General features: G+C 44.6%; 1 protein-coding gene across 1 annotated transcript; it reads left to right on the top strand.

The window, feature by feature from the left end:
* Positions 1-2,322: 2,322 nt before the first annotated feature.
* hs3st3b1a (heparan sulfate (glucosamine) 3-O-sulfotransferase 3B1a) lies at positions 2,323-25,522 on the top strand. Its single transcript, XM_029729092.1, has 2 exons — positions 2,323-3,199; positions 22,435-25,522. Exons 1-2 carry the CDS (start codon positions 2,613-2,615, stop codon positions 23,060-23,062), a joined length of 1,215 nt encoding a protein of 404 aa, XP_029584952.1. The 5' UTR covers positions 2,323-2,612; the 3' UTR covers positions 23,063-25,522.
* The last annotated feature ends 1,726 nt before the right edge of the window (positions 25,523-27,248 follow it).

The raw sequence follows: 27,248 nt of genomic DNA, 5'->3' as shown, positions 1-27,248 counted from the left end.
CAGGACTCATTTAATGTGTCCAGTTACTGTAATCTGATTGAAGATGTGAAGGACCAGGACTCATTTAATGTGTCCAGTTACTGTAATCTGATTGAAGATGTGAAGGACCAGGACTCATTTAATGTGTCCAGTTACTGTAATCTGATTGAAGATGTGAAGGACCAGGACTCATTTAATGTGTCCAGTTACTGTAATCTGATTGAAGATGTGAAGGACCAGGACTCATTTAATGTGTCCAGTTACTGTAATCTGATTGAAGGTGTGAAGGACCAGGACTCATTTAATGTGTCCAGTTACTGTAATCTGATTGAAGATGTGAAGGACCAGGACTCCTTTAATGTGTCCAGTTACTGTAATCTGATTGAAGATGTGAAGGACCAGGACTCATTTAATGTGTCCAGTTACTGTAATCTGATTGAAGATGTGAAGGACCAGGACTCATTTAATGTGTCCAGTTACTGTAATCTGATTGAAGATGTGAAGGACCAGGACTCATTTAATGTGTCCAGTTACTGTAATCTGATTGAAGATGTGAAGGACCAGGACTCATTTAATGTGTCCAGTTACTGTAATCTGATTGAAGATGTGAAGGACCAGGACTCATTTAATGTGTCCAGTTACTGTAATCTGATTGAAGATGTGAAGGACCAGGACTCATTTAATGTGTCCAGTTACTGTAATCTGATTGAAGATGTGAAGGACCAGGACTCCTTTAATGTGTCCAGTTACTGTAATCTGATTGAAGATGTGAAGGACCAGGACTCATTTAATGTGTCCAGTTACTGTAATCTGATTGAAGATGTGAAGGACCAGGACTCATTTAATGTGTCCAGTTACTGTAATCTGATTGAAAATGTAAAGGACTAACTCAGTTTTTTTGGGGCCATTATAAAACGTATACCATATAAATGTCTGACTCCTGCTTTATAACAGTCAAAGCCATCTCCAGTAGGCCTGCTGAGAAAACTGTCTCCAACTTTCTGAAGAAAATGGGTTTTCTGTTGGAACATGCCTGGGTGTATGGATTCAGATAAACACAGAGCACACACACACACGCACACAAGGACACACAAGCCCTCCCCATATCTAGCCTTGTGTGTGAGTGTGTGTGATGAGATAAGGGGATTACAGTGTCAGTGTGGTGGTTCTGGTGAGACTGACCAACATGGAAAGCTCTTCAGTAATCCTCATAATCCATCTGAACACAATGTCTGCCCCCTGACCTTCCCTGGCCCACACACACAAGAAGGGGTACACACACACACACCACACACACTACACACTACACACACACACACACCACACACACACACACTACACACACACACACACACACACACACACCACACACACACACACACACACACACACACACACAAGAAGGGGTACACACACACACTACACACACACACACACACACAGACAGACTCACTGGCGCAGGCACGTGGACAAAGGCTTGCACACACACCACTTGTAGCCTATACTTGTTATACTGTACATTACAAGCGCATCTTGACTACCGGCTGGCAGGAGTACAGAAACCGCCTTAAGTCGAGTAGTCACAACCCGTGACACCCTACCGCTGTTGCGCAGTGAAAGAATGCAACTTTACAAACTAGCCATTCACCCTGGAACCGCAGGAGATTCAGGACATCTGCCCGCGTCGTACCACGTCCTTTCAGAACGTCGTGTGCTCGTGCTGATCTCTCCGCATTAGACTATTGTCTTGTCTGGTCATGCAGAAAAGCACTTGTTCTAGCGGTAGATATTCTGATGCTAATTCCAATGGCAGTAAACAGATGTTGTGTTGAAGCTGCCATGTTATCTATGTGTCTGAGGTGTATAAAAGGATGTTTAAAACACTATCATAATATTTGCTTTTGCATTTCAGCGGGTTGGATAGAGGATTCGGCTACTTCGCCAACAGGCACACTTCAGTGACAAAAGTTGATTTCCTCCAACAATTCCAGTTTGTTAAAGTAAAGAAATAACTATTGAAATGTAGATTTTTAAAAATTATTTTATGTAAAAAAAAGTCTATCATATTTTCACGTTTTAAATATTAAACACAAAACACTTGTGGTGAAAACCTAAAGTTATAATCAGCCTATATTATAAGGTGACTATTACGCACGTAGCCATGATGTGTGAAGGGTTTATAGGCCTATAACTCCTCATTGGAAATAAAGCAACAGATAATTATCTCTCACTATAGTCTTCTAGGATTGGTCGGCTCTACTGTCAATCATAAGCCCCAAGTCTAAACGGGATGAATGGGATGTAGCCTGCTCATCTATTCGCCGTAGTGCGCTCCCTCTCGCTCACAAGCCTGTTGGCCAAGTGATGGGAAACAATCACCGAGACTTTCTTTTTACGCACAGGGCGCGGACACACCTGACCCGAGTATCTTTTCGTTTCGTTTGGAATTCCGTATGAATGGAGCTGGAAAGAAGATGCGTTCATCACTAAATAATAATAAGTCCGTTATAAGCAGCGTGTAGGCAAGTTGTGGAATTATGTCAATTTCACCAGGATTTTTGCAGTGGAAGAGGAGCGAATAACTTTAGCCAATATGCGTTTTTGGATTATGACTCGTCTCGTCCGACTGTCCTATGGAATATAGCCCAATATATCAGAACCTGCATGTTGTCTCGTCATCCCCCGTGAAGAATAAACTCTTTGTTTTCTGCATCATGTTGTCCCTGTGGGTGTATATGATATATTGCTGCGTCGGATACTGCTCAACCATGCCAAGTCTGATGGTCAGTACAGCCAGCAGTAAACATTCACAACATCTCGAAAAAGTTGACCCTAACAGAACTCAACCCCGACTCCAAAACGAAGGGGACTTGGAATCCGAACACCAAGAAGACCCGTTAGATTCTTTAGATCCGTTATTCGGCGCTTCATCCAGGGACTTGTTCAATAATGAGAATGATTTGGACAGCAGAGGAGGGGAGGACTGGGATGAGATTCGAAGCGAGCAGAGGACGTTGGATAATAATGTCATGTCAAGTCTCTTCAACGAGTCAGGACCGGTGGAGAGTAAGAAGTTGCCCCAGGCGATTATCATCGGGGTGAAGAAGGGAGGCACACGGGCGCTGCTGGAGTTCCTCCGGGTGCATCCAGATATCAGAGCTGTTGGGGCCGAGCCACACTTCTTTGATCGGAACTATGACAAGGGACTGGAGTGGTACAGGTACATTTCATACACTTAATAACGTTAACTGATTAGAATACAAACGAATTATGTATATACTACTAAAATAATTCATAATTTGCCATTTAATTGAGCCCATCTATTTTATTTTATTTATTTTGTATCCATCTTCATTTCTAGGCTACTATTCAGTCTATAACACAAACATATGTCACAGGTTGGCTTGTCGATTAATGGGTTTCTGAGAAACACAAACAAAACCTCAAGGCTGTCAGGGAAGAATATCTCCCTTTAGAATAGTATGTTTGCTGGCCTCTATATCTCTTCACATAGCTGATGGAGGACGAATTCATACAGTGTCTTTAAACACGCCTCTAAGATAACATGCAACACTAAGATTAGATGGGCATATGGCCATTGTGCTGAGTGAAAAAAATAACCAGATTGATTAGCATGGATTTAAACACACACACACACACACTCACACTCACACACACACACCCACACACCCACACCCACACACACACCACACACACATAGAATAGAAATAGGCCTACTCCACACAATGGTAACAATTAGTTAAAGTAATCAGTGCCTGTAGCTAAGTTAAGTTAATTAAAGTAGTGACCATTCATTGTGGCTCGTGTGGTTGGTGAATATAGGCCTACAGTAGTTCTGAAAAACTGTAACATGAATGTGCAGACACTATGGGTATCCAATGGAATGTGTTTATGAATGTATATCCTGTTCAAGGTGAAAATAAAACACATTCTCATTGGGCCGGTAAAGCTATAATAAAGCTATAATAAAGCTATAATAAAGCTATAATAAAGTTATAATGAAGCTAGAAGTCTCTCCTCACAGTGTGATAAGTGTGAACTGAGGAATGTATCACTCTAACAGCTGACTACCAACTCAAACAAATCTAAATACCACCTTGGTGTAATAAAAGAGCCCATATAAAGTATAGTCCTGAGTCATAGGTAGAGTCCCAAATGGCACCCATAGGCTCTGGTCAAAAGAAGTGGGTGCCATTTGGGACGCGGGCTACATTGGCCTAATAAAAGGGCCCCAATTCAATTATGCACCTTAAATGACACATAGAAACTGACTTGTTTGACAGTTCCTTCCGGAGCTCCCTAGGCAAGTCAGTAAAGAACAAATTCTTATTTACAATGACAGCTTAGGAACAGTGGGTTTTAACTGCCTTGTTCAGGGGCTGAACGACAGTTTTTACCTTGTCAGCTCGGGGATTTGATCTTGCAGCCTTTCGGTTGTTGGTCCATTGCGCTAACCACTAGGCTACCTGCCGCTTCCATTCAGCTTGACAGTTCCTTCTGGAGCTCAGAAAAACATTATAGAGCTTCTATTCAGTTTTTCTTCTGGAGTTTAGACCCAAACAGCACATGGTTTACTGCCAGGAGTCAACAGACTAAATCATGACATCATCCCCTAGCAGCCAGAAGCATCCTATTTCAATTGAGTGCTCCCGGTTCCAGGTATTGATTCTTAGACTGTAATTCCCTTTACGACAACACAGCTTTAACCATGCCTGGTTCCCGAATGGCACCCTATTCCCTATATAGTGCACTACTTCTGATCGAAGCTCATAGAGCTCATATCACACTATGTAGGTCATAGGGTGCCACTTGGGACACAGACAATGAGTTAATTTCAAGTTCCAGTGATCCAAAGCTATAGGAACAGTGAACAGTTAGCCCAGTGTTCAACAATGTGTGGTTGTAATGATCAATATCTCTGTGAGTTCCCAGTGTTAGCTAGACCTGTTGTAACCCACAGCATCTGTTCTAAACAACTATAACCTGTTCCTGATTCAATCCCTGACATGACCTCTGTAAAGTATCAGAGTGATATGTAGAGTCAAATAGTTTCAGGAATTCTGTGGTTTTGATTGAAGATAGAAAAACAGCAGATGAGCCACTTCATCAACATTGAAACGTGTACCTTTGGTTTCTTTGAGGAGCCATGTAAAAGGACTTGAGCCATGGAGATTAGCAGCCAATGTCAATGGCTCCTTAATGCTACTAGTTCAACGCTGTCTTCATCAAACTCTCTTCATAACCCTACAATGGAGGTAGTCAGGGGAGCAACGTTCAAACGACTTCTGGGTTAAGCTGCTCCAAGAATCTCCAGACAGTTTTAGGACACTTGTGTTGAGGTTGTGAGGTTGACCAGCGCACTGTGAGAGGGGGCGGGGCAGGGGGCGGGGGGGGGGGGGGGGGGGACGTCTTTAGTGCATCTTCACTGACTGAAAAAAAAAATCACATTCAACAAGGAACGGACAGTTTCTTCCTCTGGTGGTTTAGGGAGTCTATAAGTATCATATTTCATAACCCAATCAGTCACTGTTCAATCAGAACGGCAAACTGATGTAATATGATCTGTGTTGATCATAGAAGCTGGAGGCTATTGGCGGAGATAATGAGCTGGAAGACAGTAACGTCTGAATGAGTAACGTCTGAATGACAACTGACTACAGCTCATCCTCTGGCTCAGAACGGGTATTTCTAAACACGTTAGAGCTGCAGGTTCATGACTGTGTTGGCCTACAGTAAGTATCCACAGTGGGGAAACACAGTGCAGTTGTCTCTGTAGGATGTCATGAAAGAACCCTGTAGCTGATTCCCTGGAGTGGTTGTTAGGTTAATTAAAACCCTTCAGCTTGAGTTAAGCCCAGCCAGACCATTCAGACCCCAGCCAGACCATTCAGACTCCAGCCAGACCATTCAGACCCCAGCCAGACCATTCAGACCATTCAGAACCCAGTCAGACCCCAGCCAGACCATTCAGACCATTCAGAACCCAGTCAGACCCCAGCCAGACCATTCAGACCCCAGCCAGACCATTCAGACCCCAGCCAGACCATTCAGACCCCAGCCAGACCAGAGCACCATGACCTCAGACAGCCAAGGAACACTACAACCACCCCTTAATGATGCTTCTGTTCAGGGACTAGGGAGGGAGGGCGGGAGGGAGGGAGGGAGGGGAAACCCCACAGGGCTCTGTACTAATGACCATCACTAGTGACCATCGCCACCCTGGATCAACAGAATCATTTCCCTCTACTCTGTCTTTTAGTGAAGTCACAGTGGAGGGAGGGAGGGCCGAGGTCACATGGTTATCCACATACCAACCAGTAAACTTACTGTTAAAACATTCTAGATGATCAGAAAGGGTGCCAGTTATTCGGTGCTTACTTGAGCTGGCCCAACTCTTTCACCATGGAGGATAGTCCTCTTACCATGAGGTTAGTTATTTCAGTGTTGGTCCTAACTTTATCCTTAGGAGGGGATGGACAGGGAGAGGGTATGGTGTGGCTTGACTAACTCCCGTAAAGCCTCCACCACTGTCTAATTATCAGTCAGTTGCCTGGGGAGAGGAGGTGCAGAGGAGGGGAGAGAGGGGGCTGAGGAGCAGCTCTGCTGGGTGGCCTGGTCCAGGCCTGTCCCCTGTGGAGGCATTGATCTCTGCTGCCCACATCTCCACACTGTTGGTCCAACAGTGCTGTAGAAGCCCCCCACCCTGCAGTCTAGAGCCACACAGAGAGGAGAGGCCATACACATAGAATAACTACAGCACACAATATGGTCGCCTTGAAAGGGGATTCTCATCTAGTCCTTCTATTTCTATGGCCAAGGCCTGGCGCAGCGGGGACTCCGGCCACAGATATAGCTAGTTGGCCACGCTTTCACAGAATATAGACATACTTACACCAAGAGCCAGAAAGACAGGATCTGCCAGACAAATTGTAGGCTGCACGCTCACTCATACAGGAGGGAGGGAGCGCGGGAGGAGGGAACTCCCAAAGGCTGTGGGAATGTTTTTTTCCATTCCAACCTTCCTCCTCCTTTCTCTATAAGTCACTGTTTTATTTCCCAGTTAGATTTCTTGACTTATTCTCTTCTTGATACTATGAATTTAGAGAGGAGGACATCTGGGCACCACATGCTGCTGGAATCAAAAGGCATGAAGTGATCCTGGAAAACGAACCCATTCAGTTGAAATGTGACATGAAGAATTCCTGGAAAATGGACCCATTTTGTTGAAATGTGACATGAAGTGATCCTGGAAAATCTTCCCATTTTCTTGAAATATTTGTACATTTACATTTAAGTCATTTAGCAGACGCTCTTATCCAGAGCGACTTACAAATTGGTGCATTCACCTTATGATATGAAATATGACATGAAGAATTCCAGGAAAATGAACCCATTTTGTTGAAATGTGACATGAAGTGATCCTGGAAAATGTTCCCATTTTCTTGAAATATGACATGAAAAATTCCTGGAAAATGAACCCATTTTGTTGAAATATGATAGTGTGGGGTTTTTCTATTCTCGTCAGTTTCCAGAGTTCCTTTTTTGTGAAACAATGATTGGTTGTATTCTAATCCTCTGCTTGCTATCTCACTGACATTGTCAGAGGATGGGAAACAGTTATTCTAACCCCAAACAGAGCTGCATGGGAGCTGGGTCGGAGCTTGGTGGGAGCTGGGTGGGAGCTGGGTCGGAGCTTGGTGGGAGCTGGGTGGGAGCTTGGTGGGAGCTGGGTGGGAGCTTGGTGGGGGCTGGGTGGGAGCTGGGTGGGAGCTGGGTCGGAGCTGGGTGGGAGCTGGGTGGGAGCTGGGTGGGAGCTGGGTCGGAGCTTGGTGGGAGCTGGGTGGGAGCTGGGTCGGAGCTGGGTGGGAGCTTGGTGGGGGCTGGGTGGGAGCTTGGTGGGAGCTGGGTGGGAGCTTGGTGGGAGCTGGGTGGGAGCTTGGTGGGGACTGGGTGGGAGCTTGGTGGGAGCTGGGTGGGAGCTTGGTGGGAGCTTGGTGGGAGCTGGGTCGGAGCTGGGTGGGAGCTGGGTGGGAGCTTGGTGGGAGCTGGGTGGGAGCTGGGTCGGAGCTGGGTGGGAGCTTGGTGGGGGCTGGGTGGGAGCTTGGTGGGAGCTGGGTGGGAGCTTGGTGGGAGCTGGGTGGGAGCTTGGTGGGGACTGGGTGGGAGCTTGGTGGGAGCTGGGTGGGAGCTTGGTGGGAGCTTGGTGGGAGCTGGGTCGGAGCTGGGTGGGAGCTGGGTGGGAGCTTGGTGGGAGCTGGGTGGGAGCTTGGTGGGAGCTGGGTGGGAGCTTGGTGGGGGCTGGGTGGGAGCTTGGTGGGAGCTGGGTCGGAGCTTGGTGGGAGCTGGGTGGGAGCTTGGTGGGGGCTGGGTGGGAGCTTGGTGGGAGCTTGGTGGGAGCTGGGTGGGAGCTTGGTGGGGGCTGGGTGGGAGCTTGGTGGGAGCTGGGTCGGAGCTGGGTGGGAGCTTGGTGGGAGCTGGGTCGGAGCTGGGTGGGAGCTGGGTCGGAGCTGGGTGGGAGCTGGGTCGGAGCTGGGTGGGAGCTTGGTGGGAGCTGGGTCGGAGCTGGGTGGGAGCTGGGTGGGAGCTTGGTCGCAGCTGCGTCGGAGCTGGGTTTGGGATAGGTATATATAGAGAAAGATGGGGTTGAGTCCCAAATAGCACCCTATCCCCTATATAATGCACTACGTTTGACCAGAGCTTTATATGCCCTGGTCAAAAGTAGTGCCTTTTCTAGGAAATAGAGTGCCGTCGGGGACGCAGCCAGAGAGAGGGCAGTAAATTGAAAGTGAGTCTTTAGAATCTGCAGCAGCGGTGGGGGTGTACAGCTGAAAGAGGAGCAGAGGAACCCCTGGGGTTTATATTAACCCTAGTGATAATAGAACAGGGCCATTAGAGTGAAACGTGGTTTCTCTTCACTTTACGTTGTATGCAAATGTCCCTCAGGAGCGGGGAACTGCTTTTTCAACGAACACAGCTTGAATCCTTCAGAACGTTGCCTGGAAATGGAACTCTTGATTCTGGAACTCTGAGGCTAGCAGGATGGACAGATTGTTAACACTAAGCCTCAGTGTTCTCTATTCTGTTCTGAAAGTTGACTCTCCTCCTGAGGTCTTTCAGAGGGAGAAGTTGCATTTCCCTTCAGGTAGTTCATACAAGTCCACTTGGTTTTCTTTTTGCTGACTACAAACCCTTATTAGTTTTTATGGACACAGGGGAATAAAATGGTTTAAGAAGCAGGAAAGCCATCCGTGTAGATTCTTCCGAGCTAAATTCAATGCATCAGCATATTGATAGGCAGGAAAAGAACAGAACATCTGTTGAGAATGAGGAAAGGGCCCAAAGGGGCAGTATAGGGCTACAGTAGGTATTGAAATATGCTGACATTTGTTTCTGAACATTCCCGAAATAGTTGACTTTTAGCTGACTCAGCTGTGTGAACGGTATTGGTTAAGACCTACTTTTACTTCTCCAAGTTCAATAGCTGGAAAACTAAAGTTAATCTCTCATCAAACTATTATCAATCAGGGAGTACGACCCTGCGTTACACAGGAAGCGGCGCAGGTCCTAATCCAGGCACTTGTCATCTCCCGTCTGGATTACTGCAACTCCCTGTTGGCGGGGCTCCCTGCCTGTGCCATTAAACCCCTACAACTCATCCAGAACGCCGCAGCCCGTCTGGTGTTCAACCTTCCCAAGTTCTCTCACGTCACCCCGCTCCTCCGCTCTCTCCACTGGCTTCCAGTTGAAGCTCGCATCTGCTACAAGACCATGGTGCTTGCCTACGGAGCTGTGAGGGGAACGGCACCTCCGTACCTTCAGGCTCTGATCAGGCCCTACACCCAAACAAGGGCACTGCGTTCATCCACCTCTGGCCTGCTGGCCCCCCTACCGCTACGGAAGCACAGTTCCCGCTCAGCCCAGTCAAAACTGTTCGCTGCTCTGGCACCCCAATGGTGGAACAAGCTCCCTCACGACGCCAGGACAGCGGAGTCAATCACCACCTTCCGGAGACACCTGAAACCCCACCTCTTTAAGGAATACCTGGGATAGGATATAGTAATCCTTCTAACCCCCCCCCCCCAAAAAAAAAAGATATAGATGTACTATTGTAAAGTGGTTGTTCCACTGGATATCATAAGGTGAATGCACCAATTTGTAAGTGGCTCTGGATAAGAGCGTCTGCTAAATGACGTAAATGTAAATGGATGGAAACTGTCATTTCAGGTGGTAAAACCCAGGGGTTTTATTGGAGGTCATCAGACCACAGCACTTTGTCAGACACTTAGAAGAACATGGAAACATTGTGGTTCAGTTCAGTTGTTTAGTTCCTCCTTCTCTGTCCTCCTGGAGTTGTTTAGTTCACTCCTTCTCTATTCTCCTGGAGATTTTTAGTTCCCTCCTTCTCTATCCTCCAGGAGTTGAAGTTTATTTCTCGCCTTCTCTATTCTCCTGGAGTTGTTTAGTTCTCTCCTTCTCTATCCTCCTGGAATTGATATTTAGTTCTCTCCTTCTTTGTCCTCCTGGAGTTGTTGTTTAGTTCTCTATCCTCCTGGAGTTGTTTAGTTCTCTCTTTCTCTATCCTCCTGGAGTTGTTGTTTAGTTATCTCCTTCTTTGTCCTCCTGGAGTTGTTGTTTAGTTCTCTATCCTCCTGGAGTTGTTTAGTTCTCTCTTTCTCTATCCTCCTGGAGTTGTTGTTTAGTTATCTCCTTCTCTGTCCTCCTGGAGTTGTTGTTTAGTTCTCTCCTTCTCTATCCTCCTGGAGTTGTTTAGTTCTCTCCTTCTCTGTCCTCCTGGAGTTGTTGTTTAGTTCTCTCCTTCTCTGTCCTCTTATTACTGATCAGATCCTGTCAGACAGTAGTCCTGTACATCTCTGATGTTATTACTGATCAGATCCTCTCAGACTATAGTCCTGTACATCTCTGATGTTATTACTGATCAGATCCTTTCAGACTATAGTCCTGTACATCTCTGATGTTATTACTGATCAGATCCTCTCAGACAGTAGTCCTGTACATCTCTGATGTTATTACTGATCAGATCCTCTCAGACTATAGTCCTGTACATCTCTGATGTTATTACTGATCAGATCCTTTCAGACTATAGTCCTGTACATCTCTGATGTTATTACTGATCAGATCCTGTCAGACAGTAGTCCTGTACATCTCTGATGTTATTACTGATCAGATCCTCTCAGACTATAGTCCTGTACATCTCTGATGTTATTACTGATCAGATCCTGTCAGACTGTAGACCTGTACATCTCTGATGTTATTACTGATCAGATCCTCTCAGACTGTAGACCTGTACATCTCTGATGTTATTACTGATCAGATCCTCTCAGACTATAGTCCTGTACATCTCTGATGTTATTACTGATCAGATCCTGTCAGACTGTAGACCTGTACATCTCTGATGTTATTACTGATCAGATCCTGTCAGACTGTAGACCGGTACATCTCTGATGTCATTACTGATCAGATCCTGTCAGACTGTAGACCTGTACATCCCTGCAGCAGCTAGGATAGAGCCATGAGTTGGATTACCAAATTAATTTATCAAACAAATCACCTAGCAGGAAACATATCGTTTTGGGCAGGAAGAAGTTTCTTTCCCAGAATATTTTGTCACATTTTGCTAAACATTTATTTTACTGACTGTGTATCGCTCTGGATAAGACAGTCTGCTAAATGATCAAAATGTATAACTGTAATTTATCCATCCTTACCACCCTGACAGAGGTGTTGGTTCTGTTGGTCCGTTAACAGCAGGAAGTCAGAGAGTGATAAAACTGCTACGTGGTAGTGCAAGGCTGAAAGTGACAGATCTATGGGTGGCAAGTAGCTAACCGAAAGGTTGCTGGTTCGAATCCCCAGCCATCTAGGTAAAACATCTGTTGATGTGCCCTTGAGCAACTTAACCCTAATTGCTCCTGTAAATCTCTCTGGATGAGAGCGTCTGTTAAATGACTCAAATGTAAAACCAGAGGAGTGCATACACATTACGCCTATTCTCCGCCCTTCTCCTCTCATCTTCTCTCTAGACCTGGGCCTTCTTCCAACTGTTAATCAGGTGGCCTTGATTCCTGCTGCTGCATATTGCTGGTATGAGAAGAGTCGAGGAGTGGATAGAAAAGGAGAGGAGGAGAGCATGGGAAAGCCTTTCTCTGCATTATCTGTGTTGACAGGAATGCTGTAGAGATATTGGACATAAGAGCACAGTGAAGAAGGCACTGAGTGCACAGAGAGAGAGAGAGTGATGAGAACGTATTTTACACGGTTGATAAGAGAAAGTTCCACCGGTATCTACGGCCAAAGAACGGCCTCATCGTTCCTTCTAAGAAGCTGTTCTCTTTGATTCATGTCTGGAACTTGTCTCACAGAAATGTTGCCAGATTATTCTGAGTGTCTGCATACCATCACCTCTTATCGAGTGTTTGGTGGTCTGAGGAGAGGAGTGGTTCCCACAGTAGTACACCCTATAGTCCTGGTGAATCCTACCCTCTGAGCTGATAGATAGCAGTGGACCCTATAGTCCTGGTGAATCCTCCTCTCTGAGCTGATAGATAGTAGTGGACACTATAGTCCTGGTGAATCCTCTTCTCTGAGCTGGTAGATAGTAGTGGACCCTATAGTCCTGGTGAATCCTCCCCTCTGAGGTGGTAGATAGTAGTAGACCCTATAGTCCTGGTGAATCCTCCCCTCTGAGCTGGTAGAGAGTAGTAGACCATATAGTCCTGGTGAATCCTCCTCTCTGAGCTGGTAGATAGCAGTGGACCCTATAGTCCTGGTGAATCCTCCTCTCTGAGCAGGTAGAGAGTAGTGGACACTATAGTCCTGGTGAATCCTCCTCTCTGAGCTGGTAGAGAGTAGTGGACCCTATAGTCCTGGTGAATCCAGAGTAGTGGACACTATAGTCCTGGTGAATCCTCCTCTCTGAGCTGATAGATAGTAGTAGACCATATAGTCCTGGTGAATCCTCCTCTCTGAGCTGGTATAGAGTAGTGGACCCTATAGTCCTGGTGAATCCTCCTCTCTGAGCTGGTAGAGAGTAATGGACCCTATAGTCCTGGTGAATCCTCCGCTCTGAGCTGATAGAGAGTAGTGGACCCTATAGTCCTGGTGAATCCAGAGTAGTGGACACTATAGTCCTGGTGAATCCTCCTCTCTGAGCTGGTAGAGAGTAATGGACCCTATAGTCCTGGTGAATCCTCCTCTCTGAGCTGGTAGATAGCAGTGGACCCTATAGTCCTGGTGAATCCAGGGTAGTAGACCATATAGTCCTGGTGAATCCTCCTCTCTGAGCAGGTAGATAGCAGTAGACCCTATAGTCCTGGTGAATCCTCCTCTCTGAGCTGGTAGAGAGTAGTGGACCTTATAGTCCTGGTGAATCCTCCTCTCTGAGCTGGTAGAGAGTAGTGGACCTTATAGTCCTGGTGAATCCTCCTCTCTGAGCTGGTAGAGAGTAGTGGACCTTATAGTCCTGGTGAATCCTCCTCTCTGAGCTGATAGATAGTAGTGGACCCTATAGTCCTGGTGAATCCTCCTCTCTGAGCTGATAGATAGTAGTAGACCCTATAGTCCTGGTGAATCCTCCTCTCTGAGCTGGTAGAGAGTAGTGGACACTATAGTCCTGGTGAATCCTCCTCTCTGAGCTGATAGATAGTAGTGGACACTATAGTCCTGGTGAATTCTCTCTGTTCAAATTCTAATCATGATTGTTGTTAATAAGTTGTTGAAAGCCTGTGCTCACCTCATTAATTTACATTTTACATTTAAGTCATTTAGCAGACGCTCTTAACCAGAGCCACTTACAAATTGGTGCATTCACCTTATGATATCCAGTGGAACAACCACTTTACAATAGTACATCTATATCTAAGGGGGGGGAGGGGGTTAGAAGGATTAGTTTATCTGATTACAATGGACCAGGTATGTAAGTAACGTTTTATTTGGATATAAATGTAGAGATTAAAGTACATGACTATACACCACACTCCTCCCCCAAGTCATCGACACCAACAGCCAAGCACAACAAGCTCCATACAGCCAGTCAGTCAGGGTTGTACATTTCTTCCTTTCAACCTGTTCCCTTATAGCAACAGATATCAACACTGACCAGCAGCTCAAACAGCCTCTGTCTAGGAGGAGATTGGTTAATGAAGTCACCTGACAGACCAGCAGCTTCAAACAGCCTCTGTCTAGGAGGAGATTGGTTAATGAAGTCACCTGACAGACCAGCAGCTTCAAACAGCCTCTGTCTAGGAGGAGATTGGTTAATGAAGGCACCTGACAGACCAGCAGCTTCAAACAGCCTCTGTCTAGGAGGAGATTGGTTAATGAAGTCACCTGACAGACCAGCAGCTTCAAACAGCCTCTGTCTAGGAGGAGATTGGTTAATGAAGTCACCTGACAGACCAACAGCTTCAAACAGCCTCTGTCTAGGAGGAGATTGGTTAATGAAGTCACCTGACAGACCAGCAGCTTCAAACAGCCTCTGTCTAGGAGGAGATTGGTTAATGAAGTCACCTGACAGACCAGCAGCTTCAAACAGCCTCTGTCTAGGAGGAGATTGGTTAATGAAGTCACCTGACAGACCAACAGACACAACACAGCAGTTTCACAGCTCACACAGTGATTAGTGGCTGGAGCTAAGAGATATCTAGTGGTTCAGGAGGAGGAAGAGGAGGAGGAGGAAGAGCAGGAGGAGGAGGAGGACAGGAAGGGTATGTTAAATCTCTATTGGTTGATAGAGGAAGATGCTTTGCAACCTATTGGTTCCTCCAGGCAATCTAGTTTATTATCACAGAAACAATTGTGAAAGCTTGTTACATCTGCCCCCAAGGGCACTCTTCTTCACTCAGCTAGCTTGTTCCCTCTCTGTCTCTCTGTTCTTCTCTCTCGCTTTCTCTTTGTCTCTCTTTTTCTCTCCTCTCTCTTACTCTCTCTTCTCTCCCTCTCAAATACATTTAATTCAAAGGGCTTTTTTGATTTATTTGGGTGTCTTTGTAATCTGAGGGAAATATGTGTGGTCATACATAATATGTAACATTAGGAGTTGGTTGGTAGTTTATATCTATCACTACTTTAGTACAGTCACTAACATTAGGAGTTGGTTGGTAGTATATATCTATCACTACTTTAGTACAGTCATTAACATTAGGAGTTTGTTGGTAGTATATATCTATCACTACTTTAGTACAGTCACTAACATTAGGAGTTGGTTGGTAGTATATATCTATCACTACTTTAGTACAGTCACTAACAATAGGAGTTGGTTGGTAGTATATATCTATCACTACTTTAGTACAGTCACTAACATTAGGAGTTGGTTGGTAGTATATATCTATCACTACTTTAGTACAGTCACTAACAATAGGTGTTGGTTGGTAGTATATATCTATCACTACTTTAGTACAGTCACTAACAATAGGAGTTGGTTGGTAGTATATATCTATCACTACTTTAGTACAGTCACTAACATTAGGAGTTTGTTGGTAGTATATATCTAACACTACTTTAGTACAGTCACTAACATTAGGAGTTGGTTGATAGTATATATCTATCACTACTTTAGTACAGTCACTAACAATAGGAGTTGGTTGGTTGGTAGTATATATCTATCACTACTTTAGTACAGTCACTAACATTAGGAGTTGGTTGGTAGTATATATCTAACATTACATTAGTACAGTCACAAACATTAGGAGTTGGTTGGTAGTATATATCTATCACTACTTTAGTACAGTCACTAACATTAGGAGTTGGTTGGTAGTATATATCTATCACTACTTTAGTACAGTCATTAACATTAGGAGTTGGTTGGTAGTATATATCTATCACTACTTTAGTACAGTCACTAACATTAGGAGTTGGTTGGTAGTATATATCTATCACTACTTTAGTACAGTCACTAACATTAGGAGTTGGTTGGTAGTATATATCTATCACTACTTTAGTACAGTCACTAACATTAGGTGTTGGTTGGTAGTATATATCTATCACTACTTTAGTACAGTCACTAACAATAGGTGTTGGTTGGTAGTATATATCTATCACTACTTTAGTACAGTCATTAACATTAGGAGTTGGTTGGTAGTATATATCTATCACTACTTTAGTACAGTCACTAACATTAGGAGTTGGTTGGTAGTATATATCTATCACTACTTTAGTACAGTCACTAACATTAGGAGTTGGTTGGTTGATAGCATATGTCTCGTAGGTTATTTTTATTACTAGTTTTTTTGGTCATACATGTGGTCATACATTTGTCAGGAGGTTAGGAAGTGCAGCTCAGTTTCCACCTTGTGGGCAGTGTGCACATAGCCTGTCTTCTCTTGAGAACCAGGTCTGCCTACGGGAGCCTCTCTCAATAGCAAGGCTAAGCTCACTGAGTCTATACATAGTCAAAGCTTTCCTTCATTTTGGGTCAGTCTCAGTGGTCGGTATTCTGCCACTGTGTCCTCTCTGTTTAGGGCCAAATATAATTTTAGTTTGCTCTGTTTTTTTGTTAATTCTTTCCAATGTGTCAAGTAATTATCTTTTCGTTTTCTCATGATTTGGTTGGGTCTAATTGTGTTGCTGTCCTGGGGTTCTGTTTGTGTTTGTGAACAGAGCCCCAGGACCAGCTTGCTTAGGGGACTCTTCTCTAGGTTCATCTCTCTGTAGGTGATGGCTCTGTGGGGTTCTGTTTGTGTTTGTGAACAGAGACCCAGGACCAGCTTGCTTAGGGGACTCTTCTCCAGGTTCATCTCTCTGTAGGTGATGGCTCTGTGGGGTCTGTTTGTGTTTGTGAACAGAGCCCCAGGACCAGCTTGCTTAGGGGACTCTTCTCTAGGTTCATCTCTCTGTAGGTGATGGCTCTGTGGGGTCTGTTTGTGTTTGTGAACAGAGTCCCAGGACCAGCTTGCTTAGGGGACTCTTCTCCAGGTTCATCTCTCTGTAGGTGATGGCTCTGTGGGGTCTGTTTGTGTTTGTGAACAGAGCCCCAGGACCAGCTTGCTTAGGGGACTCTTCTCTAGGTTCATCTCTCTGTAGGTGAGGGCTCTGTGGGGTCTGTTTGTGTTTGTGAACAGAGCCCCAGGACCAGCTTGCTTAGGGGACTCTTCTCTAGGTTCATCTCTCTGTAGGTGATGGCTCTGTGGGGTCTGTTTGTGTTTGTGAACAGAGACCCAGGACCAGCTTGCTTAGGGGACTCTTCTCTAGGTTCATCTCTCTGTAGGTGATGGCTCTGTGGGGTCTGTTTGTGTTTGTGAACAGAGACCCAGGACCAGCTTGCTTAGGGGACTCTTCTCTAGGTTCATCTCTCTGTAGGTGATGGCTTTGTTATGGAAGTTTTAGGAATCACTTCCTTTTAGGTGGTTGTAGAATTGAATTGCTCTTTTCTGGATTTTGATAATTAGCAGATATTGGCCTAATTCTGCTCTGCATGCATTATTTGGTGTTTAACATTGTACATTGCGGATATGTTTTTTCAGAATTCTACATGCGGAGTCTCAATTTGGTGTTTGTCACATTTTGTAAATTATTGGTCAGTGAGCGGACCCCAGACCTCACAAACGTAAAGGGCAATGGCTCTATAACTGATTCAAGTGTTTTTAGACATATGCTATTTAGTGTGTCACATTTTATGTTCCTTTTTATGTATATTTTTGTGATCTAGGGCAACGGTGTCTAGATGGAATTTGTATTTGTCGTCCTGGCAACTGGACCTTTTTTGGAACACCATTATTTTTGTCTTACTGAGATTTACTGTCAGGGCCCAGGTCTGACAGAATCTGTGCAGAAGATCTAGGTGCTGCTGTAGGCCCTCCTTGGTTGAGGAAAGACACACCAGATCATCAGCAAACAGTAGACATTTGATTTCAGATTAGTAGGTTGAGCTGCATACCTGCCTCACCCCACAGCCCTGTGGAAAGAAATATGTGTTTTTTGGCTTTTTTAACAACACTTGTTGTGTGTGTACATGGATATTGTAATGTCGTATGATTTTCCCCCAACACCGCTTTCAATCAATTTGTATAGAAAACCCTCATATCTCTCTCTCTGTCTCTCTCCCTCTCTCTCTCTGTCTCTCTCCCTCTCTCTCTCTCTCTTTCTCTCTTTCTTTCTCTCTTTCTTTCTTTCTTTCTTTCTTTCTTTCTTTCTTTCTTTCTCTCTCTCTCTCTCTCTCTCTCTCTCTCTCTCTCTCTCTCTCTCTCTCTCTCTCTCTCTCTCTCTCTCTCTCTCTCTCATATCTATCTAATGCATTATTCATCCATCTTCCATCCAGGTTTGTTTTGCTCTGGGACAAAGTGTACGTTTTGATTGGTAGTAAGTTTCTCTGTGACTCCCTCAGGGCCTTGAGAAAATGCACTCCGCTTGTGTATCCAAGAGATACGGCAGATAATTGCAGAAGTGTTGCAGTGATGCTGCTAGCTGTAGTGGTTGGTGTTTTGTTCACACCTCACACAGTAATAGGGAGAGAGGGAGATGGAACGTATGAGTGTAGTGGAGAGAGATGTATCGAGAGACTAATGGGGAAGAGGTTTTGTTGGTTTATGTGATTGCGACAGAAGGAAAGAGCAACCCCCTGTGTGTTTGTATTGGAGTAATGAGGTCTTTCCAAAAGGAGCGTTCCCCATAGACCAAGGACCCACCCCAAGGCTCCAGTCCGCAGTGCTCAGCTAAGGCTTTACCATGCCTGTTTCTGCAGTAGTTGGTTACACATGTTCAGAAGGAGATCAGCAAATACCTTATTTGTGACAAAGTAGTCGTTTAGTAGAATTTAGAACTGTGTTATTCATTGTTAAAAAAACTAGTAATAAAAAAAACCTACGAGACATATGCTATCAACCAACCAACTCCTATTGTTAGTGACTGTACTAAAGTAGTGATAGATATATACTACCAACCAACCAACTCCTATTGTTAGTGACTGTACTAAAGTAGTGATAGATATATACTACCAACCAACACCTAATGTTAGTGACTGTACTAAAGTAGTGTTAGATATATACTACCAACCAACCAACTCCTAATGTTAATGACTGTACTAAAGTAGTGATAGATATATACTACCAACCAACACCTAATGTTAGTGACTGTACTAAAGTAGTGATAGATATATACTACCAACCAACACCTAATGTTAGTGACTGTACTAAAGTAGTGATAGATATATACTACCAACCAACACCTAATGTTAGTGACTGTACTAAAGTAGTGATAGATATATACTACCAACCAACACCTAATGTTAGTGACTGTACTAAAGTAGTGATAGATATATACTACCAACCAACACCTAATGTTAGTGACTGTACTAAAGTAGTGATAGATATATACTACCAACCAACTCCTAATGTTAGTGACTGTACTAAAGTAGTGATAGATATAAACTACCAACCAACTCCTAATGTTAGTGACTGTACTAAAGTAGTGTTAGATATATACTACCAACCAACTCCTATTGTTAGTGACTGTACTAAAGTAGTGTTAGATATATACTACCAACCAACACCTAATGTTAGTGACTGTACTAAAGTAGTGATAGATATATACTACCAACCAACTCCTAATGTTAGTGACTGTACTAAAGTAGTGATAGATATATACTACCAACCAACTCCTATTGTTAGTGACTGTACTAAAGTAGTGTTAGATATATACTACCAACCAACTCCTAATGTTAATGACTGTACTAAAGTAGTGTTAGATATATACTACCAACCAACTCCTAATGTTAATGACTGTACTAAAGTAGTGATAGATATATACTACCAACCAACTCCTAATGTTAGTGACTGTACTAAAGTAGTGTTAGATATATACTACCAACCAACTCCTATTGTTTGTGACTGTACTAAAGTAGTGATAGATATATACTACCAACCAACTCCTATTGTTAGTGACTGTACTAAAGTAGTGATAGATATATACTACCAACCAACTCCTAATGTTAGTGACTGTACTAAAGTAGTGATAGATATATACTACCAACCAACCAACTCCTAATGTTAGTGACTGTACTAAAGTAGTGATAGATATATACTACCAACCAACTCCTAATGTTTGTGACTGTACTAAAGTAGTGATAGATATATACTACCAACCAACTCCTATTGTTAGTGACTGTACTAAAGTAGTGATAGATATATACTACCAACCAACTCCTAATGTTAATGACTGTACTAAAGTAGTGATAGATATATACTACCAACCAACTCCTAATGTTTGTGACTGTACTAATGTAATGTTATCTGTCTTCCTCTTTTCTCCACTACCTTCCCTCCTCCACTCCCTCCTCCCCTCCCTCCAACCCTCCCTCCTCCCTAACCCCTCTAACTCACTAAGCACTCACTAAGCATTACTACCCCTAATGCCTATGTGTTTAGGCTTAGTCGAAATCGCTGGTGGCCCACTTTAGCCATTACCCAGAGCCCTGGTCATTACCCCGGTCTGAGGTTGCAGTTAACTGGCTAATTTATTATCTAAAAGAGTCAGGTCAGCTCAGTAAGAGGGGGCATCATGGGGCTGGACAGACAGACAGACAGACAGACAGACAGACAGACAGACAGACAGACAGACAGACAGACAGACAGACAGACAGACAGACAGACCTCTAACAGTTTTGACCTTTATATCATAATGAATAAGATTACATGGACAGGGGGATCTGATCCTAGATCAGCATTCCTATTCCACAACGCTTGAACCTTTATGTCTCCATGAGTAATCTGACCTGAATGCGTAGTCTGACTACTCCTGAAATAATTGTCTGGCTGCCGCATGGTCCCAGGCAGTAACTCCTGAACTATAGCCTGGCTGCTGCATGGTCCCAGGCTGTAACTCCTGAACTATAGCCTGGCTGCTGCATGGTCCCAGGCTGTAACTCCTGAACTATAGCCTGGCTGCTGCATGGTCCCAGGCTGTAACTCCTGAACTATAGCCTGGCTGCTGCATGGTCCCAGGCTGTAACTCCTGAACTATAGCCTGGCTGCTGCATGGTCCCAGGCTGTAACTCCTGAACTATAGCCTGGCTGCTGCATGGTCCCAGGCTGTAACTCCTGAACTAATAGCCTGGCTGCTGCATGGTCCCAGGCTGTAACTCCTGAACTATAGCCTGGCTGCTGCATGGTGCCAGGCTGTAACTCCTGAACTATAGCCTGGCTGCTGCATGGTCCCAGGCTGTAACTCCTGAACTATAGCCTGGCTGCTGCATGGTCCCAGGCTGTAACTCCTGAACTATAGCCTGGCTGCTGCATGGTCCCAGGCTGTAACTCCTGAACTAATAGCCTGGCTGCTGCATGGTCCCAGGCTGTAACTCCTGAACTATAGCCTGGCTGCTGCATGGTGCCAGGCTGTAACTCCTGAACTATAGCCTGGCTGCTGCATGGTCCCAGGCTATAACTCCTGAACTAATAGCCTGGCTGCTGCATGGTCCCAGGCTGTAACTCCTGAAATAATAGCCTGGCTGCTGCATGGTCCCAGAATGTAACTCCTGAAATAATAGCCTGGCTGCTGCATGGTCCCAGAATGTAACTCCTGAACTATAGCCTGGCTGCTGCATGGTCCCAGAATGTAACTCCTGAACTATAGCCTGGCTGCTGCATGGTCCCAGAATGTAACTCCTGAACTATAGCCTGGCTGCTGCGTGGTCCCAGAATGTAACTCCTGAACTATAGCCTGGCTGCTGCGTGGTCCCAGAATGTAACTCCTGAACTATAGCCTGGCTGCTCCATGGTCCCAGGCTGTAACTCCTGAACTATAGCCTGGCTGCTGCATGGTCCCAGGCTGTAACTCCTGAACTATAGCCTGGCTGCTGCATGGTCCCAGAATGTAACTCCTGAACCACACAGTGCTCTATGTGCCTTAGCCCAATACTAACCCCTCCATCTCTCTATCTCCCCACCTCTCCATCTCTCCACCTCTCTACCTCTCCACCTCTCCATCTCTCCACCTCTCCACGTCTCCACCTCTCCATCTCTCCAACTCTCCATGTCTCCATGTCTCCACCTCTCCACCTCTCCATCACTCCACGTCACCACCTCTCCACCTCTCCATCTCTCCATGTCTCCACCTCTCCACCTCTCCACATCGCCACCTCTCCATCTCTCCACCTCTCCATCTCTCCACCTCTCCATCTCTCCACCTCTCCATCTCTCCACGTCACCACCTCTCCACCTCTCCATCTCTCCACCTCTCCCCCTCTCCATCTCTCCACGTCTCCATCTCTCCACCTCTCCATCTCTCCACGTCTCCATCTCTCCACCTCTCCATCTCTCCATCTCTCCACGTCACCATGTCTCCATGTCTCCACCTCTCCACCTCTCCTCTCTCCATCTCTCCACCTCTCCATATCTCCTCTCCATCCCTCATCTCATGTAGTGCTTCACAGTCCTGTCTTTATCCTGTGTGTATAATAACAAACCTCTCCATCTCTCCTCTCCTTAGAGACCGTATGCCTGAGACCCAGGAGGGTCAGATCACCATGGAGAAGACCCCCAGCTACTACATCACTAAAGACGTCCCCGCCCGTATCCACACCATGTCCCCAGACACCAGGCTGATTGTGGTGGTCCGAGACCCCGTTACCAGGGCCATCTCAGACTACACTCAGACCCGCTCCAAGAAACCTGACATCCCCTCCTTTGAGAGCCTCGCCTTCAAGAACAGGACTACGGGTCTCATCGATACGTCCTGGAGCGCCGTCCAGATTGGGATGTATGCCAAGCACCTACAACGCTGGCTGCAGTACTTCCCCAAGGACCAGCTCCTCTTCATCAGTGGGGAGAGGTTGATCTCCGACCCAGCCGGGGAGATGACACGCGTACAGGACTTCCTGGGGCTCAGGAGGGTGGTCGGTCACAAACACTTTCACTTCAACCCAGCCAAGGGCTTCCCCTGTCTGAAGAGGCCGGAGGTGAATAGTAAACCTCACTGTCTGGGGAAGACCAAAGGAAGGACTCATCCTAATATTGACCCTGAGGTGGTGCAGAGGCTGAGGGAGTTTTATCAACCTTTCAACAGGAGGTTTTATCAGATGACGGGACATGACTTTGGATGGGGTTCATGGAGCTGAGCGACGGAGACATTGAGTGAATCCGAAATGGAACCCTATTCCCTATGTAGCGCACTACCCTGGTCAATAGTAGTGCACTATAATATTGGACAAAATGGCTCCCTCTTCCCTATGTAGCGCACTACCCTGGTCAATAGTAGTACACTATATTATAGGAGAAAATGGCATCCTATTCCCTATGTAGTGCACTACCCTGGTCAATAGTAGTACACTATATTATAGGACAAAATGGCACACTTTTCCCTATGTAGCGCACTACCCTGGTCAATAGTACTGCACTATATTATAGGACAAAATGGCACCCTATTCCCTATGTAGTGCACTACCCCGGTCAATAGTAGTGCATTATTGAGGTTGTTGTACCCTAATCTGCTCAAATGTAGTGCACTATTGAGGTATTATGGTGCCCTTTCAGACAGAGATGTCGTGTTTTTCTTTGAGGGGTTTTTTGGTTGTAATTGTAACATTTTGGAGATATTGTTATACTGTGTATATAAGGCAGCGTGTGTAAAAAGTACAGAAGTCTATTTTATGATAATTTATTTATAGGATATTAGGAACTCACTGAGCTGCCTATCCATGTTTGTTGACGATCATCACACATCTTTACATTCCTGTTTTTAAAATCTTCATTTGAAGGGCATTTTGTAATCTTGAGATTACCTCAGAAAAATACATGTGCAGGAATTGTGGAAATGAAAGAATAACAGCACAATCCTGTTACGGTAGCAGCACTCGACCAGCAGGGTTAGGCTAGAGCTATTGTTCCCTTTATATACATGCAATGACTTTATAATGCTGCTTTAGCTCAATCTCCCTACCTTTACCACGTTGGTTTTTAACATGGCTGTACGAATACCACACCATCTCAGCAAAAATGGTTCAATCACAAAGGTTGGTAGAATGAGGATGTACAAATATTGTAACGACCAGAGAATTAGTGTTGGGTCATTGAACACGGAGACATCTCTGTAGCCTCTTCTTTAAAAGATGTTCAAAACCAGTCAAGGAGTCCAAAACAACCCATTATTTACCTCCTTAAGATCAGCCTGACCTCCAGAGGCCTGTGGGCCCACTTCATCCACCAGATCAATATATACAACCCCAGCTGATCCAGTCAGGCTGCGTCCCATATGACTCCCTGCTCCCTTAATCGTTCACTACTTATGACCAGGACCCATGGGGCATTTAGGGAACAAGGAACCATTTTGGATGCCCTCCCAGTGTCACTATGACAGCTATATCAATACAGTAATAACTCATCATCACATCAATTACACGTGAGTGATGTCACATTAAAGCTGAGTGATGTCACAGTGCTGTCTGGACTCTCCTGCTATAAAACAAGGATCCGTCAAAAGGTTCTTTGGAGTCAACGTATGTTGGGACCTTGTGACCAGATTCAAGGCTCTTCTGAAGGGGCAAGCTATTTAGGAAGCTTTACATTACTGTCATAGTCATTAGCACCCCTCCTAGTTCCTCTGCTTGCCGAAGCCAGTTGACCAACATAAACAATCTTTAAATGTGCAGTCTTTTTGATGAGATGCTGTCACCTTTTCATGTTTGTAATCGATACTTTGCTAGCAGTGAGGTTTGATTGTGTAATGATATGATGACTCTATTCTGGGATGATGAGCTGACCATGATACAGTATAATGTTATCATCACAGTCCTCTGTGGTCCTGTTAGGTAATGTTAACAGGACTGCTGTTGGATCAGATGTTATCATCACAGCCCTCTGTGGTCCTGTTAGGTAAAGTTAACAGGACTGCTGTTGGACCAGATGTTATCATCACAGCCCTCTGTGGTCCTGTTAGGTAAAGTTAACAGGACTGCTGTTGGATCAGACCGCATTTATTGGGAACTCAGTTTGGTGCATTGTTGTGTTATTGCTGTTGAAAGGGAAATTCAAAGGCTGCGATTCAATCCGATCGCGCGTTGCAGTGCGCTTGACATTTAAAAGTAATTTCCAGCGGAGCGACATGTGCAGCGTTTACCTTTGAATGTCACCTCTGCGAAAGCGGGAACATTACCTCTGTGATAGTGTGCAGCGCTGTAACGAGCCTTGAATTGAATCGTGACCAACGTCTTGCTATTCAGGGCTCACAATTCCTTTCTCCTAAGTCTGTGTATGGGTGAGTTTTATTCATCCCTATACAGAGAGATACGTCAATGACAATGTTTCTACCCATCAAATATGATGATAATGTATTGATAAAAATCTGTATACATACATGAACAAATCCACTATTTTGCTGTATAGTTTCCATTTTACAAAGACGTAAATGAGGCCATTGTGAGTAAAATAGCGTTATTGTTGTTATTTCTTTGAAGTAAGGAATATATCTATTTTACCAAAACCAAATGATCCTCTGAATGTCACATTGTCATAAAACTACGCTACACCTTTGACATACTACATTATAAACAAATTATGCTGTCTTATGACCAGCTTATAAAGCCCCTGTCATTTCTCCTCATTGTCTTCAGTGACTATGTCATTGGAGGCCTAGCACTGAGCACAGTGGTACCAGAGGGGTTGTCTGACGCTTCATGAACCTCATTAGCCAGACAGGTTAATGAGCGCAGTTATCATTAGTGTTAGCGTTAGCGACTCAATGGAACACTACCATGCTTGTCGCCATGGTCACAGCACCATTTGACAGGTATCTCTCTAAGAAGAAGAGACAGATGATCAAAACACTGTCATTCCTCTGAGACCCTGATATTTGATAACACCTGACACTGTAAAGAAGGAGAGCCTGATATTTGATAACACCTGACACTGTAAAGGAGAGCCTGATATTTGATAACACCTGACACTGTAAAGAAGAGCCTGATATTTGATAACACCTGACACTGTAAAGAAGGAGAGCCTGATATTTGATAACACCTGACACTGTAAAGGAGAGCCTGATATTTGGTATTACCTGACACTGTAAAGAAGGAGACCCTGATATTTGATAACACCTGACACTGTAAAGGAGAGCCTGATATTTGATAACACCTGACACTGTAAAGAAGGAGACCCTGATATTTGATAACACCTGACACTGTAAAGGAGAGCCTGATATTTGATAACACCTGACACTGTAAAGAAGGAGACCCTGATATTTGATAACACCTGACACTGTAAAGGAGAGCCTGATATTTGGTATTACCTGACACTGTAAAGAAGGAGAGCCTGATATTTGATAGCACCTGACACTGTAAAGGAGAGCCTGATATTTGATAACACCTGACACTGTAAAGGAGAGCCTGATATTTGGTATTACCTGACACTGTAAAGAAGGAGAGCCTGATATTTGATAACACCTGACACTGTAAAGGAGAGCCTGATATTTGATAACACCTGACACTGTAAAGGAGAGCCTGATATTTGATAACACCTGACACTGTAAAGGAGAGCCTGATATTTGGTATTACCTGACACTGTAAAAAAGGAGAGCCTGATATTTGATAACACCTGACACTGTAAAGGAGAGCCTGATATTTGATAACACCTGACACTGTAAAGAAGGAGAGCCTGATATTTGATAACACCTGACACTGTAAAGGAGAGCCTGATATTTGATAACACCTGACACTGTAAAGAAGGAGACCCTGATATTTGATAACACCTGACACTGTAAAGGAGAGCCTGATATTTGATAACACCTGACACTGTAAAGAAGGAGACCCTGATATTTGATAACACCTGACACTGTAAAGGAGAGCCTGATATTTGGTATTACCTGACACTGTAAAGAAGGAGAGCCTGATATTTGATAGCACCTGACACTGTAAAGGAGAGCCTGATATTTGATAACACCTGACACTGTAAAGGAGAGCCTGATATTTGGTATTACCTGACACTGTAAAGAAGGAGAGCCTGATATTTGATAACACCTGACACTGTAAAGGAGAGCCTGATATTTGATAACACCTGACACTGTAAAGGAGAGCCTGATATTTGATAACACCTGACACTGTAAAGGAGAGCCTGATATTTGGTATTACCTGACACTGTAAAAAAGGAGAGCCTGATATTTGATAACACCTGACACTGTAAAGGAGAGCCTGATATTTGATAACACCTGACACTGTAAAGAAGGAGAGCCTGATATTTGATAACACCTGACACTGTAAAGAAGTAACGTCAGGTCAACATGATTGTTACATTTACATTTAAGTCATTTAGCAGACG

The sequence above is a fragment of the Salmo trutta genome, chromosome 32 (genome assembly GCF_901001165.1).
Source record: "Salmo trutta chromosome 32, fSalTru1.1, whole genome shotgun sequence".
In the NCBI taxonomy this organism is placed as follows: Eukaryota; Metazoa; Chordata; class Actinopteri; order Salmoniformes; family Salmonidae; genus Salmo; species Salmo trutta.
Note: the sequence above shows the minus strand (reverse complement) of the source record. Positions and strands in the feature narration are given on the sequence as shown.

What these genes read in the sequence shown, in the direction of transcription:
- hs3st3b1a (XM_029729092.1), top strand. Translation starts at nt 2,613, where the DNA reads ATGGAATATAGCCCAATATATCAGAACCTGCATGTTGTCTCGTCATCC. An exon ending in AAGGGACTGGAGTGGTACAG is followed by an intron (nt 3,200 to 22,434) that starts GTACATTTCATA and finishes TCCTCTCCTTAG; the next exon opens with AGACCGTATGCCTGAGACCC.